This window comes from Natator depressus, chromosome 8, assembly GCF_965152275.1.
Source record: "Natator depressus isolate rNatDep1 chromosome 8, rNatDep2.hap1, whole genome shotgun sequence".
Taxonomy (NCBI): Eukaryota; Metazoa; Chordata; order Testudines; family Cheloniidae; genus Natator; species Natator depressus.
In genome coordinates, this window is record NC_134241.1 from 34,232,335 (window position 1) to 34,246,923 (window position 14,589).

Below are 14,589 nucleotides of genomic sequence, written 5' to 3' on the forward strand. Positions count from 1 at the left end.
AAAACCCCTCCAACGCATTATTAAGGATCTACAACCTATCCTGAAGGATGACCCAACACTCTCACAAATCTTGGGAGAAAGGCCAGTCCTTGCCTACAGACAGCCCCCCAACCTGAAGCGAATACTCACCAACAACCACATACCACACAACAGAACCACTAACCCAGGAACCTATCCTTGCAACAAAGCCCGTTGCCAACTGTGCCCACATATCTATTCAGGGAACACCATCACAGGGCCTAACAACATCAGCCACACTATCAGAGGCTCGTTCACCTGCACATCCACCAATGTGATATATGCCATCATGTGCCAGCAATGCCCCTCTGCCATGTACATTGGTCAAACTGGACAGTCTCTACGTAAAAGAATAAATGGACACAAATCAGATGTTAAGAATGATAACATTCATAAACCAGTCGGAGAACACTTCAATCTCTCTGGTCACGCAATCACAGACATGAGGGTCGCTATCTTAAAGCAAAAAAACTTCAAATCCAGACTCCAGCGAGAAACTGCTGAATTGGAAACTATTAATTTGGGCTTGAATAGAGACTGGGAGTGGCTAAGTCATTATGCAAGGTAGCCTATCTCCCCTTGTTTTTTTCCTACAACCCCCCCCCCCCAAGACGTTCTGGTTAAACTTGGATTATTGCTGTGCACATTGTAAGATGAGCTATTGCCAGCAGGAGAGTGAGTTTGTGTGTGTGGTTTTTGGAAGGGGGTGTGTGTGTGTGTGGGGTGGCGGTGGTGAGAAAACCTGGATTAGTGCTGGAAATGACCCACCTTGATTATCATGCGCATTATAAAGAGAGGTTTCAAAGAGGGATGGGCTATTACCAGCAGGAGAGTGAGTTTGTATGTGTGTCTGTGGGGGGGCGGGGGGAAGGGTGAGAAAACCTGGATTTGTGCTGGAAATGGCCCTCCCTTGATGATCACTTTAGATAAGCTGTTACGAGCAGGACAGTGGGGTGGGAGGAAGTTTTGTTTCATGGTCTCTGTGTGTATATAATGTCTTCTGCAGTTTCCACAATATGCTATGCATCCGATGAAGTGAGCTGTAGCTCACGAAAGCTCATGCTCAAATAAACTGGTTAGTCTCTAAGGTGCCACAAGTACTCCTTTTCTTTTTTCTTTTTACGAATACAGACTAACACGGCTGTTACTCTGAAACCAGAGGTATAAGTAGGGGACCTACAGCACCATGATTTTTGAGTGCTTTTCACTATCTATCTGCTGGTCAGATAAGTGACAGCCTCCCAAGGCTTCTGCAGCTAAGAGGGTCCCTAAGCCTTGTCCCTTATTCGTCTTTCCGCGGAATTGAGTGACCGATCCTGGCTTGGCACCGCTGGAATCGAGAGATGCAAGGAGGGTAAGAAGAACCCACACCTGATCTCCTATCTTTAGTGTACACATATTTTGAAATAGAGCTCTATACTTTGTTTTCTTTCTTTGGGATTGTAGCTTCAGTTTTGTAACTTGTTTGTGTGTGTAACATCTCTACACTTAAATAAGTAAGCACTAGCAATTTTGTAACCACATGATTAGAATCTAGTTTAATAAATTTTGGTAACTATTTATGCATAAGCCTGACTTGTTTCTCTGGTTTACTGTAGAGCAGCCAACACAATTAAAGAACCTCAGCCGTTTTGGCTATAAAGCCTGGCCATTAGGTGAGAGTACTAAGAGCCTAGCGTTGAGTTGTGCCGCCTCCACGGGGCAAACTCTTGGGGCACCTGTCAGTCAATCCTGACTGCCCGCTGCGAAGGAGCTCTGAGCTCTAGCAGTTAAAGTCACGGGTGTGGAGAGGCTCTTAGTGCTGCCATTGGGGCACCTGTCAGTCAGTGTTGACTGCCCGCTGCGAAGGAGCTCTGAGCTCTAGCAGTTAAAGTCACGGGTGGTTAGGACCTTGGGGCATACGTCAGCCTAGCCCGGGCTGCCCGCCGTGAAGGGACAGTGCGTCCTAGTGGTTAAAGTCACGGATGGTATAAACGGGCATAGCTGGCACCTCACCAAACATCCCTGGTCATCGGCTAACAGCAGTCCAAGTTTATTCTTTGAGTAAGTCAGGTGCACATGGCAGCAAAAGTACGGCAAGGAAAGAGAGTGACAAGGTTTGCCACTCTGTGAATGTCTGTGAGAAAGATTCAGTATGGGAATAGGAGATGAAAAGCTCTGGAAATAATACTTTGAAGAGATTTTTCTTTTGCAGCTTGGCAGATGGACTTTGCTTCTCATCAGACCTTGCTTCTCCCAAAAACTGTTTTTAAAATGCATTTCATGCTAGTGAAAGGTACCAGATTAACATCTCTAGAGACTGAACTCCCCAGAGAAGGTTCAGCACTGAGAACAGTCGTGGAAGCTTCCCCATATTGCCTCTGTCAATCTGCTTCAAACCAAATGTGTCAGAACCACATCTGCATGTGATATAAGAGGGTACTTTTCTCTACAAGGTCCATTCTGTCCTCGGTCTCTGCACTGAGATTGTACACAAGAAAGCAAACAGGTGCTGAAAATGATTTTTGGGACATGGGTATCTGTTCACTGAGAACTGAAACTCATTTCACATACCATCAGACAGCTATTTGGTGGTCTAACAAATTCTGGTCACCTGTGGGCCCATATTTGAGAGGTTCTACATCCCATTTCTAAGTCGTTCTGAGCTAAAAGAAGGAAGGACTTTCTGTATGTGTGTGAGCATGCGTGGGTTCCCTTTCTTGATATAATGGCTTTCTGTATGGAGACGTATGAGGAGAGATAATCATGAAGGGTTACACATAGGGTGACCAGATAGCAAGTATGAAAAAAATTGGGACACTTCTTTTTTCCATAGTGGAGGGGCATAGTTGTGTGTATAAAAGACAAAGCCCCTCATATCAGGATAATACCAGAACATCTGGTCACCCTAGTCACGCAGGACAACAGATGCCTTTCATGTAATAATAAAAGAATAATAATTTTATTTGTATTTATAAAGTACCCATCCCTGTACCCTGCAAGGCATTCAGGGCACTGACTAATAACTTCAACAGTACAAATATACACACAAATGGCAAATAAAACCCATCTTCATCAACCACATGCAAAAAGATACATACATACAGAGGGCTGAGAACACACCGCAAATTGTGAAAACTTGGCCTCTACAGTGATTATATTTTATCAATTTAGAATAATAATGTATTAGAAATGCAGATATAAAATAAGGCTGCAGTTGTCCTGTGAAATCTCTTATTGTCCTCGGATTGCCATAATTAAGTAATATGTATTATCGGATACTGAAAAGAAGAATAAAACCGCATATATGATACCATATTCCCTGGATTTTACACAACAACTGTTAAAGTTTTTTTGTTACCTCACCTGATGAACATAATATTCAAGGTCGTACAGTGCTGCTACTTTTTCATCCAGAGTAGAAGTAGAGCTATTGAATTTGTTGATTAATTTCACCATAATTTCAAAATCAGTTTCTATCTTCATGTTGAGTTCTTCAAACTCCTTCTTCAGCTCTTCTATGGGACGAAACCTTTGTCTCACCTCTTCCAGATTAGTCTTAGAAATGAGAGAAGTAAAACCAAAAGAAATACAGATGTTAAAATAGTGGATTGGTGGAGTACATCATCCTAAAGGTACACCCCAGCTTACAGATAACTTAGAAGTGGAATTTAACCTTCAGTGAGTTTGAGGCCTTTGATTTAGAGATTTAGAGACAGATCTTCTAAGTATTTAGGCACCTAAAGATGCAAATAGGCACTCAGGTATCTACACACTTTTAAAAATCACACTAACACCCACTGAAACCAGGGAGAATTTGAGCTTTTGAAAATTCCACTAAGCTTCTATATGCATTTTTAGGTGCCTAAATACCTTTAAAATCTTAGGTGCCCTTAGATACTAATATGAAGAGAGAAGAAATTACCTCAGCTTTGTCTGCACCTACCATTCTATATCATCTCTCTATCCCCTTCCTACACACCGTTCAAGATCAACCAAAATAAAAAAGCATTACTCTTGATATGCCATAAGGCTAAAAGTGCCACAATATTTAGTCCATTCAATACTATCATCGTCATCTTCTCACATTTTTATACAGTGTCTTGCATCCCAAAGGCTCCCAAATGACAAATTCCAGAATCACTTCACCAACCACTAAAATGCAGGCACCTAGCATACGCTCAGGAAGGCAGCAGTTATTTAAGAGCATCCAGCAATCTTGCATTACAGTTTAGGATAGGAAATAGAGATTATTGTATCTAACAAACATCAAGGTAGTTCCCTAAACTGAATTGGGGCAGGCTGCTGTGATGAAGGCCCTGACTCCTTAAACTCACTTTTAAAATGGGCAAGAATGTGTCAAATACTCAGTCTGGTGATGTGACAGTGCAGTAGAACTCTATTTTATATAATATCTCTCATACAAACAATACCCTATAAAGTTTTGTAGAGTTCGGTAACAGCAGAGGGTGAGAATATAAGTCACATGTGGAAGGTAAGAAAGAAGATAGATACTTTCAGCTGAGATATGAAAGGAGATGAGAAGTTAATGAGGTGGAGAGACTCAGGTAAGTTGTTCCAAGTAGCAAAAACTGCATAGAAGAAAGTTCTTCCATTAACAGTGATTAAACTGTGTGGAGGGACAGAGTTGAAACTACTGATATATAGAGAAAGCCAGAAAGGAAGCAGAGAAAAAAGACTAAATGTGAGATACGTTGAAGCATGGCCAGGAAGATTATGAAAACAAGGAAGATCATTCCAGGGTCCACTTAAGAATGAACAGACACATCGAAGAATGGAAATGTACTTGTCTTTGTACGGAAGAGAATGGTGTGAGGATCTGAGCCCAAAAGGTTTTCGATTTCATTGCTCATTCCAACCTAACATACTCTAGCATTAAACACACACACACACACACTCACACTCACTTTATGGTTCATGCAAAAGAAATCTGTGGGCTCAAGCTGTCAGAGAGAACAATTTAGGGATGAAAGTTAAATCGCTGTCAATCTCATGGTAGCTGTACAATTTGTGCTACTGTTTGCATTGGTTAAATTGCTATATACGCTGTACGGAAATTCAGAACACTACCCCCATTCCTCCCAACAAAGGAGGATGAGCAATAGGGTTATAAAGCAAAGTTCATCCTTTGTGTTAAGTCAACTGTACTTCAGTGGCATTACCCCAGGGATGAATTTGGTCCTTACAGTAGTAAATGATGCAAAATGGAGTATTTTACATCCATTAGATGTAGCTGTTTTTATCCCAGCTGTTGACATATCTATTAAAATAGTTTTTGAAGGACATGGTGTGACCCTAGGATCCCCTCAATGGCAGAGGGTTCAGTACTCTGTGTGAGCAACTCCTATCAGGCCTGACAAACTCATTACACCCAACACACTGCTTTCATAGTACTTATCAAACAAGTGCTTAGTAAGTTATCAAATGAAAGCCAATGATACACTGGTCATCAATATAAGTAAGAAATGCATGTACTGACACACTATAAGGAAATGTGTACATATATACCCTGAAATTATGTTTAAAATTCTGTTACATGGCAGACAAACAGGGCTTCTGCCAGACAAAAGCATGTCTATTCACCTATCCCTGCTGCTGAAGTAAATGAAGCATTGTAAAACCAACACAATGGAACCTCTATTTGCATGTGAAGTTAACAGGAAAAACAGGTTGAAAAGAGAGATGTGAACCCAAAAGGAAGAGCACAGGGGAGTACAAGTAACAGGGAAGAAGAGTCTGCTGGTGGTGAGGCACCTCAAAAGGGGCATTTCAAGGTTTACTGGACTGTAAGAAGGAAAGTTATAGATATGTATGGTATATGTGTATTTCCAAACTTGTGATGTTTCTGGGTGACACTCCCAGGCAGATTGGCATCAGCACTGCCTAACCTGTTCAATGACCCATCAGGGGTCATCAACTGTACAATGAACCCATTGAAAGGACCAGGGAAGACACCTTATGAGTCAGCAAAGCGTGTGGTATGCCTGTGGACAGAGAACTCAGAGTGTCTAAGGCTTCCGTGCCATGTACTGTGAAGCTTGTGTTTGGGACAAAGGAAGTACAAGCCACATGGCAAAAGAATATAAAAGGCAGATGCATCATCTTCATTTTGTTTTCAATCCTGCTTCTTACCTCTGGAGTAACTTTTCTACAAAAAATGGTTACCTACCTTTTCATAACTATTGTTCTTTGAGGTGTGTTGCTCACGTCCTTTCTGTTCTAGGTGTGTGAGCGCCCACATGCACAGTTGTCTGAGATTTCTGCCTTAGCGGTATCTGTAGGGCTGGCTGTGGCACCCCCTGGAGTGGCATTCCCATGCGGCGGTATATCAGGTGCCGCCGGCCCTGCACCCTCTCAGTTCCTCATGGCTGGCAACTCTGACAGAGGGGTAGAAGGGCAGGAAATGGAATGGATATGAACACATCTGGAAGAACAACATTTACAAAATGGTAGGTAACTGTTTTTTCTTCAAGTGCTTGCTCATGTCAATGCTATTTTAGGGGACTTACAAGCAGCATCCACGGAGGTGGGCTCAGAGTTCATAACTTAGTGGCTTGCAGTACTGCCCTACCAAAACCAGCATTCTCCCAGGCCTGCTGGGTCAGGGCATAGTGGGATGTAAAAGTGTGGACAGATGACCAGGTGGCCGCTCTACAGATGTCCTGGATAAGCACAAAGGCTGCCGAAGAGGCCTGCGCCCTGGTAGAGTGGGCAGTGACAATCGCCAGGGGGTGGCACCTTTGCTTAGTCGTAGCAGAAGCGAATGCAGGCAGTGATCCAAAAGAAATTCCCTGAGTGGATACAGGACCTTTAATTCTGATGGCCAAAGGGACGAATAATTGCGTCAACTTATGGAACGGCTTGATCCTGTCAGTGTAGAAGGCCAGAGCCCTTCTGATGTCCACGGCATGTAGCCAGCACTCCTCCTCCAGTCTATGCGGCATCGGAAAGAAGACCAGTAAGTAAATGTCCTGGCTCGAGTGAATCTGAGAGATTACCTTGGGAAAAAATGCCGGGTGCAGCCTTAGGTGGACCTTGTCTGTGTAGAAGACCGTGTAAGGAGGCTCCAAGATGAGCACCCGAATCTCAGATACCTGGCAGGCCGACATCACCATGACCAGGAGAAGGAGGGAGCAGGAAGTCAGTGGCTTGAAGGGAGGACCCACAAGCTGCGACAGCACCAGATTCAAGTCCCACAGAGGGACAGGGTCCCTGACGTGTGGATAGAGGTGTTCCAGGCCCTTAAGGAATCTGGACGTGATATTCTGAGCAAAAACTGACCTCCCTCAAACAGCGGGTGGAAGGCTGAGATGGCTGCTACATGGACCTTGATCAATGAGAGGGACAAATCACAAAGCTTGAGACTCAGGATGAACACCTTTGTCCGCAATCCAGCAGGTGAACCGTTTCCACCTGGCCATGTAGGTCGCCTGGTGGAGAGCTTCCTACTTCCCAGCAGAACGCGCTGAACCTCAGCCAAGCACTGCTGCTCTTGCACGTTTAGCCACACAGCAGCCAAGCGGTCAGATATGCCAGGTTGGGGTGCAGAAGACTGTCGTGGTTCTGGGACAACAGATCTGACCGGAGCGGTAGCTGGAACGGGGTTGCCACCAAGAGGTCCATCAGAGTGCTGAACCAGTGTTGGTGTGGCCACGCCGGCACTGTGAGGATGACGCTCACCCTGTCCTGTTTGATTTTTGTGAGGACACTGGGGTAGTAACGGCACCAGAGGGAAGGTGTACATCAGAGCCCTGAACCCGGGAGCAGAAAGGCGTCTGACAGGGATCCTCTGACCATGCCTCCAAACGAGCAGAAGATGTGGCATTTCCTGTTCTGCCGGTACGCAAACAGGTCTACCCAGGGAGTTCCCCATCTGTGGAAGATGGAACTGGCCACCTTTGGATGAAGGGACCACTTGTGGTGATATGAGAATGTCCTGCTGAAGCGATCTGGCAAAGCCTTCTTGGTTCCTGGAAGGCTACAAGATGGATGTTGTGCTGCAGACAGAAGTCCCAGAGCCAGAGGGGACAGAGAATAGATGACCTGGCTCCGCCCTGCCTGTTTATATAGAAGACCGCAGCCGTGTTGTCCGTCAGGCCCTGGACTACTCTGCCTTGCATTTGAGGTAGAAAGGCGAGGCAGGTTAGTCAAACAGCCTTGAGCTCCTTGACATTGATATGCAGGAAATGATTGTGACTGGATCAGCGACCTTGAGTATCGAGGGCACCCAGATGCACTCCCTAGCCCAGGTCTGAGGTGTCGGAGACAAGGGTCACTGGCCGTGAAGGGAACTCCTTCCAACACCAACTTGGGATCCTGCCACCAAAGGAGGGATGACAGGACGCTGTCTGGGATCCTGACCACTCGGTCCATGCTGTGCCAGTTGGGGACACAGACTGACAATGCCCTTGCCACTGCCTGGGGTGGGGGGCAGATCCCTGGCAGGGCTGGTGAGTTCGACCGCCACAGTACCCCCATGAAGCCCCATAACGGGTACATGGCCTGACACAGGTCCTTTGCCCGAGGCCCCTCTCTCCTTCAATGCCAAGGGGCTTCTTTTTTTTCAGCCTCTTCTTTGGCGCAGGTGAAATGGAGCGGTGCTGGGCTGACTCCAGTGCAGGAACTATGCTGACCGCCAAGGCCGAAGTGCAAGTGTGGATGCCACAGTTGAGGGTTCCAACGCCGGCCAAAGAGCAGCCTCCATCAATAACACCCTCAAGCAGATATACTGCTCCTTCTTGGATCGCGTATTATGCTATACAAAGCACATGGGATCTTTTATAAGAGAAAAGGCACATACGCCATATTTATTGAAAATACGACAGTTAGCATATGCTTTTCAGTCACACAGCATACACACAAACACACAAGTCCTGCAGATGGTCTTTATAGTTACCAGTCTGTTGTAGCTCAAGTCAATCTAATGCCAGTTAGACTGAGCATGAGTGAGGAGCTAGGCTCTGTCGGTCGCGATCCGATGCTCCGATGCTTTGCAGGACTGAACCCAGAGTTCCATGACAAAACACCCCATCTTTATAGCTGTAAATTCCCATTTGGGTCCATGCATTTTGCAATGTCATCCTGCAATCATTAGTCCTTAAGTGTTGTTAATTTTGGGGTTTTCTGCTGTTATTCGCTGGTTATTGTCGGGCTTCCCATCGTTATCTCCTATTTGTTGTCTCGCCTTCGGGGGTGCCTGCCTCACCTCTGAGGTCGTCAATGCTGCTAATATGTTTAGCCTTGGATACAATGGATATTTTCTGATTGTCTCTTGGTGTTTCCAAGTCTCTCACTTTTTCTTGACCATCTGGACATTTGTGATGGCTTTCACACCTTATCTTTTCCTGATGCATGCATTCCTCATTCACACAAACAGTCTCTCACAGAAACCTTCAAAGGTATACAGAATACACTGTGAATTAAGACAGGTTTCAGAGTAGCAAGTACTCCTTTTCTTATTGTGAATTAAGTTTTGCTAACTCTTATAACTAAAACAATTCACATTGGGGCTTCAGGCCCTCAACATTTCTCTAATCTATTTATCATAGACACAATACAAAATCCTGTCTTTTATTTACTAAACCTTATTGTATATTTAACTAGAGTGCCTAATTTGTAATACATATAGGAAAAGATAGTAGACATTATAACTTATCCTAAAACAAAAGGGTGACCATAATCAGTCATAAGGATTGTTCTGGTCTGTCCCTGCCTTAACATCAGTACAGACACTGGCAGTCTGTCGGATGCATTCCTACCAGTGTCCCAGAGGGTCATTCCTTTCTGCTATTCAAAAAGGGTGGCTGGTAAAATGAAATCAAGACATACATTAGTACCTCTATTCTTACAGTACAATTATAAAATCCTGCTCCTACACACGGGCGAAAGTTCTTACAGATGTGGCACCTGTCTTTGCGATGGCCTTCTCCCAGACACTTAAGACAGCTATCGTGCAGATCACTGATAGGTATCGGACTGCTGCATGACGCACACGGCTTGAAGCCAGGACAGCAGGGCATGCCCTGCTTGGAGCAAAGTTCCAACTGGGACTCTATTGACTAACACACACTGTCAACTAACTATATGTGAAACTCTGTACAGCAACAACGAAACCAGTCAATGGCAAGAAAAGGTGCTTCATGCAACCGTCATGGGCAGTCAGAAGGGAACAGAGGGTGCAGAGCCGGCAGCTTTGGCAGTGCTGAAAAAGATGCAGGCAGTTTTATCGGTACCATAGCTCCTGAAGTCGGCCTGTCTCAGTCTCCAGTGCCAAGAGATGATGCCGAGGGCTATATGGTTAGGGTCCTTAGACTACTGTTTCATACCAGTAGTACTCAAACAGGCCCTGGAGCTATGTCCCATCAGAGGATGTTGAGGCAACTAACCTCACAGGGGATGGTGTTCTGATGGGCTGTGGCTCAGAGTGTAAGGAGGAAGCCTGTTCCTTCTCATCAGAGCAAGAAAGAGACTACTCTCTCTAAAAGCGATGCGGGGAATTTGGATCAGCAGATGACCTGGCTGCATCCCATTTGCTGGGGAGAGTCCAGGCCCAGGTCTAATAATGGACTCAGTGATTTCTCCATGAGAAGTCATAACCCAATGTCCCAGTCTTTTCTGGCTCTAGAAGTCAATTCATGGCAGTGGGAACAATTTTGTGGGCATGTCCCTCTCCTGGACAATAATACACTGCAGGTGACCATCCGTTACATGGAAAGCATTCCGGCAAGAGACACACCATTTAAAGATGGGAAATCCAGCATAAGGATGAGGGAAAAAGCTTCCCAACCTGGAAGCAGGAAAATGAAAACCTAAATTATGAAGTAACAGTAAAGTATTATTACTACTTCTCCTTTCCTCTAAGTACACTAAAAACTGACAGGTAAGGCACTATCTACTGAGGGAAAAGGAGAAGCGGGCTTTGCTGCAGATTCCGTCCCAGACCAAAGGCTGTAGAGATGGAAGTGGGGAGCGGTTGGACTACACAGTGCTATATATACACATGCCACTCACAGCTCAAAGGGGAGATGCACATGTGTGGTCCGACAGGCACTGCTGATGAAGATCTCCGATCCGAGGCACAAGGGGCTCTGCCACACCTACAGTGATGCACTTATAGGGACGTCACTGGAAGAAGAACCTGTTCTTATTATCCTAGCTCTCTCTCTTAAATCTTAATATTTTTGTAAATATATTTGATTTCACTATAAGCAGATTCCAGTGCTGTGTTGTTACAAAAGGACCTGATCTGGAGTTGTGCCAGTCAAGCCGTGTGTACGCTGTCTCTTTGGAGACAGCTTACCAGGCTATTTCTGTGAGCGTTCAGTAATAGGGGCTGGATATTACAGATGGGGATTGTCAAGGTTCCTTCCGCACTCTGAACTCTAGGGTACAGATGTGGGGACCTGCATGAAAGACCCCCTAAGCTTATTCTTACCAGCTTAGGTTAAAAACTTCCCCAAGGTACAAACTTTGCCTTGTCCTTGAACTATATGCTGCCACCACCAAGCGTCTTACACAAAGACCAGGGAAAGAGCCCACTTGGAGACGTCTTCCCCCAAAATATCCCCCCAAGCCCTAGACCCCCTTTCCTGGGGAAGGCTTGATAAGAATTCTCACCAATTTGTACACGTGAACAGAGACCCAAACCCTTGGATCTGAAGAACAATGAAAAATCAATCATGTTTTTAAAAGAAGAATTTTAATTAAAGAAAAGGTAAAAGAATCACCTCTGTAAAATCAGAATGGTAAATACCTTACAGGGTAATCAGATTCAAAACACAGAGAATCCCTCTAGGCAAAACGTTAAATTACAAAAAGACAAAAACAGGAATATACATTCCCTCCAGCACAGCTTATTTTACCAGCCATTAAACAAAAGGAAATTTAACGCATTTCTAGCTAGATTACTTACTAACTAACAGTTGTAAGGCTGCATTCCTGATCTGTTCCTGGCAAAAGCATCACACAGACAGACGAACCCTTTGTTTCCCCCCCGCCCCTCCAGATTTGAAAGTATCTTGTCTCCTCATTGGTCATTTTGGTCAGGTGCCAGCAAGGTTATCTTAGCTTCTTAACCCTTTACAGGTTAAAGGGTTTTTCCTCTGGCCAGGAGGAATTTTATAGCACTGTATACAGAAAGGTGGTTACCCTTCCCTTTATACTTATGACAGGGAGGCTGGCAGAGGGGCTCGGGAATTAGTGTGCATCTGTCACTACCCTGCACAGGAGAGGGTTAGGTCTCTGGAGACCAGAAGTCAGTGCTTGTCTGTGTCCAGAGGCTGTTGGTTTCAGGAAGCTGAGCTACAACAGGCATCACGCAAGACTGCTTCACGCTAAGGGCAGGCGGTGGTGAGGTACCTCACAACTCTGAGCACCTCTGGGGAGTGTCACACATGGCTCATTCTCACAAAATGGGTTATTACTGATTTTTGCATTTAAATGGCATTCATAAAAGAATTCTTCTATCAGTAATATTGGCTAACAGATCAATAATTCTCTGAAAACGGAGATGTCTTGCCCAAAGGATGATAAGAATATTGCTAGAGCAACTGTAACACATTGACTGGACTGAAGGAATAACATTTCTAATCAACCGATAGGCTAAACATCTTGGTGATATATGGGGACTGTGATGGCAGTATAGAGTTTTGGGGGACCCAAAGAGGGGGCATCACAGTCTTCGCTCACTTCTCCTGCCTCAGTTTTCCCATCCAACTCAGGGACTGGACACATACAAGAGTGAAGCTTGGACCCAGAGGAATCCTCTCTGGTGCTCAAGGGAAAAAAGCTACATCCCATTTGCTGAGCCTTATATACTGTGACAGGGTCAGGCCAGATGGCTACAGGAGAGTGATCCTATTAGGATCCAGGAAGTGACAGAAGGTAGATATATTAGACCCAGATTAAGCAGGTCCCTTTTCCCTGAGTAAGATAATGGGCTGTTCCAGAACAATCAGGAAGTTGCTGGAACCAATTAAGGCAGGCTAATTAGGACACCTGGAGTCAATCAAGAAGCTACCAGAATCAATTAGGACAGGCAGGCTAATCACGGCACCAGGTTTTAAAAAGGACCTCACTTCAGTTAGTGAGGAGCTGGGAGCAAGAGGTGCACAAGAAGCTTAGAGTGAGTAGGCGTACTGCTGGAGGACTGAGAAGTACAAGCATTATCCGACATCAGGAGGAAGGTCCTGTGGTGAGGACAAAGAAGGTGTTGGGAGGAGGCCATGGGGAAGTAGCCCCAGGAGTTGTAGCTGTCACGCAGCTGTTACAGAAGACACTACAGACAGCTGTAATCCACAGGGCCTGGGCTGGAACCCGTAATAGAGGACACGCCCGGGTTCCCCCCAACTCCCTATTTGATATAAGAGGAGTTGATCTGGACTGTGGGTCCCACCAGAGGGGAAGGTCTCTGGCCTGTCCCCCGACCCATTACGTGGGCCAGCAGAGGCTGCAAGGATTGTTCTCCTTTTCCCCATGCTGTCCAGTGATGAGGTAAGCCGAGTGAACAGCAGGTTTGTGCCACTAACAAAAGGAGCCAAACTGAGGACTGCCATGAAGCTCTGAGGTGAGCAAATCTGCCAGTAAGCACAGAACCCACCAAGGCAGAGGAGAAATGTAGTTTGTTTTACTTTAAATTGTGGCCTCTATGTGACTGAATAGCCAACAGCTGACAACCTTGGCTGAAACTTTATGTTATGCTGGCAGGCAGAGAAATGAATGAGCAGGTCTCTTTTCAAAAAGAGGGAGTTTTTTTAGCTTTTTTAAGTGTACTGTATTTATTTTGTGTGAAGACATTTTTGAAACTGACTTCTGTCACGGGGCCTTATTCTGTTCCCATTAAAGTTATAGGGATTTTGCAATTGGCTTCAATATGAGCAGGAATGGACCTTCCTGAACTAAATGATCCAAACATAATAATTACAGCTGGTTAATAATTCACTGTCAATAAACCACCTAATGAAGTTGGCCCACTTTTTGTTTGCAAATCATTCAAGAACCAAATCTGATTGCTACCAATGCACTTATTTGGAAGTGCTCACCAAATAGGCTGAAATGTAGTCACATAAACTATGGGGAGTTCACAGATTCTTGTTTGCTTTTCTTTCCCATGGCATGTGATTGGTTACCTAGAGTCAGAGCATATTTTTTCTACTTCCTGATTCTGAGTGAAGGCTGTTAACCAAACCAGCAATCAACCAAATTTACAAAAACAATGAACAACGTGACCACACAAGAAACAGTGGTAAGATGTATTCACAAAAATGTTCACATATTACTCTTCGTATTACTCATTCAGATCTCATAATGATGCCCAACCAAAAAAGCCAGGAAATCAACATCCCACCAGAGGTCTTACTGACGTTACCTACTTCATGATCATGGAAGAGATCTGCCATTTCACTTCTAGCATCACTTGTATGACATGAGCCTCAGTAAGAAATTTAGATCTGGGGCCTGGGGCTTCCAGGGGTTGATTACATGGAGATTCAAACTTTCACACTTGTGGTTCAAATCCCACTCTGGTTGTTAGTTACCACAAGGCCACCTGATGGCTGTTCTGTCACTGAACCA

General features: G+C 44.9%; 1 protein-coding gene across 3 annotated transcripts in view; it reads right to left on the bottom strand.

Annotated features, from left to right (window-relative positions):
- SIL1 (SIL1 nucleotide exchange factor) overlaps positions 1-14,589 on the bottom strand; it is a 216,421-nt gene that overhangs the window by 69,828 nt on the left and 132,004 nt on the right. For all 3 annotated transcript variants that reach the window (XM_074960711.1, XM_074960713.1, XM_074960714.1), the window contains one exon: positions 3,364-3,555. In XM_074960711.1, coding sequence (XP_074816812.1) covers positions 3,364-3,555 — 192 coding nt within the window. The remainder of the gene's footprint in view (positions 1-3,363; positions 3,556-14,589) is intronic.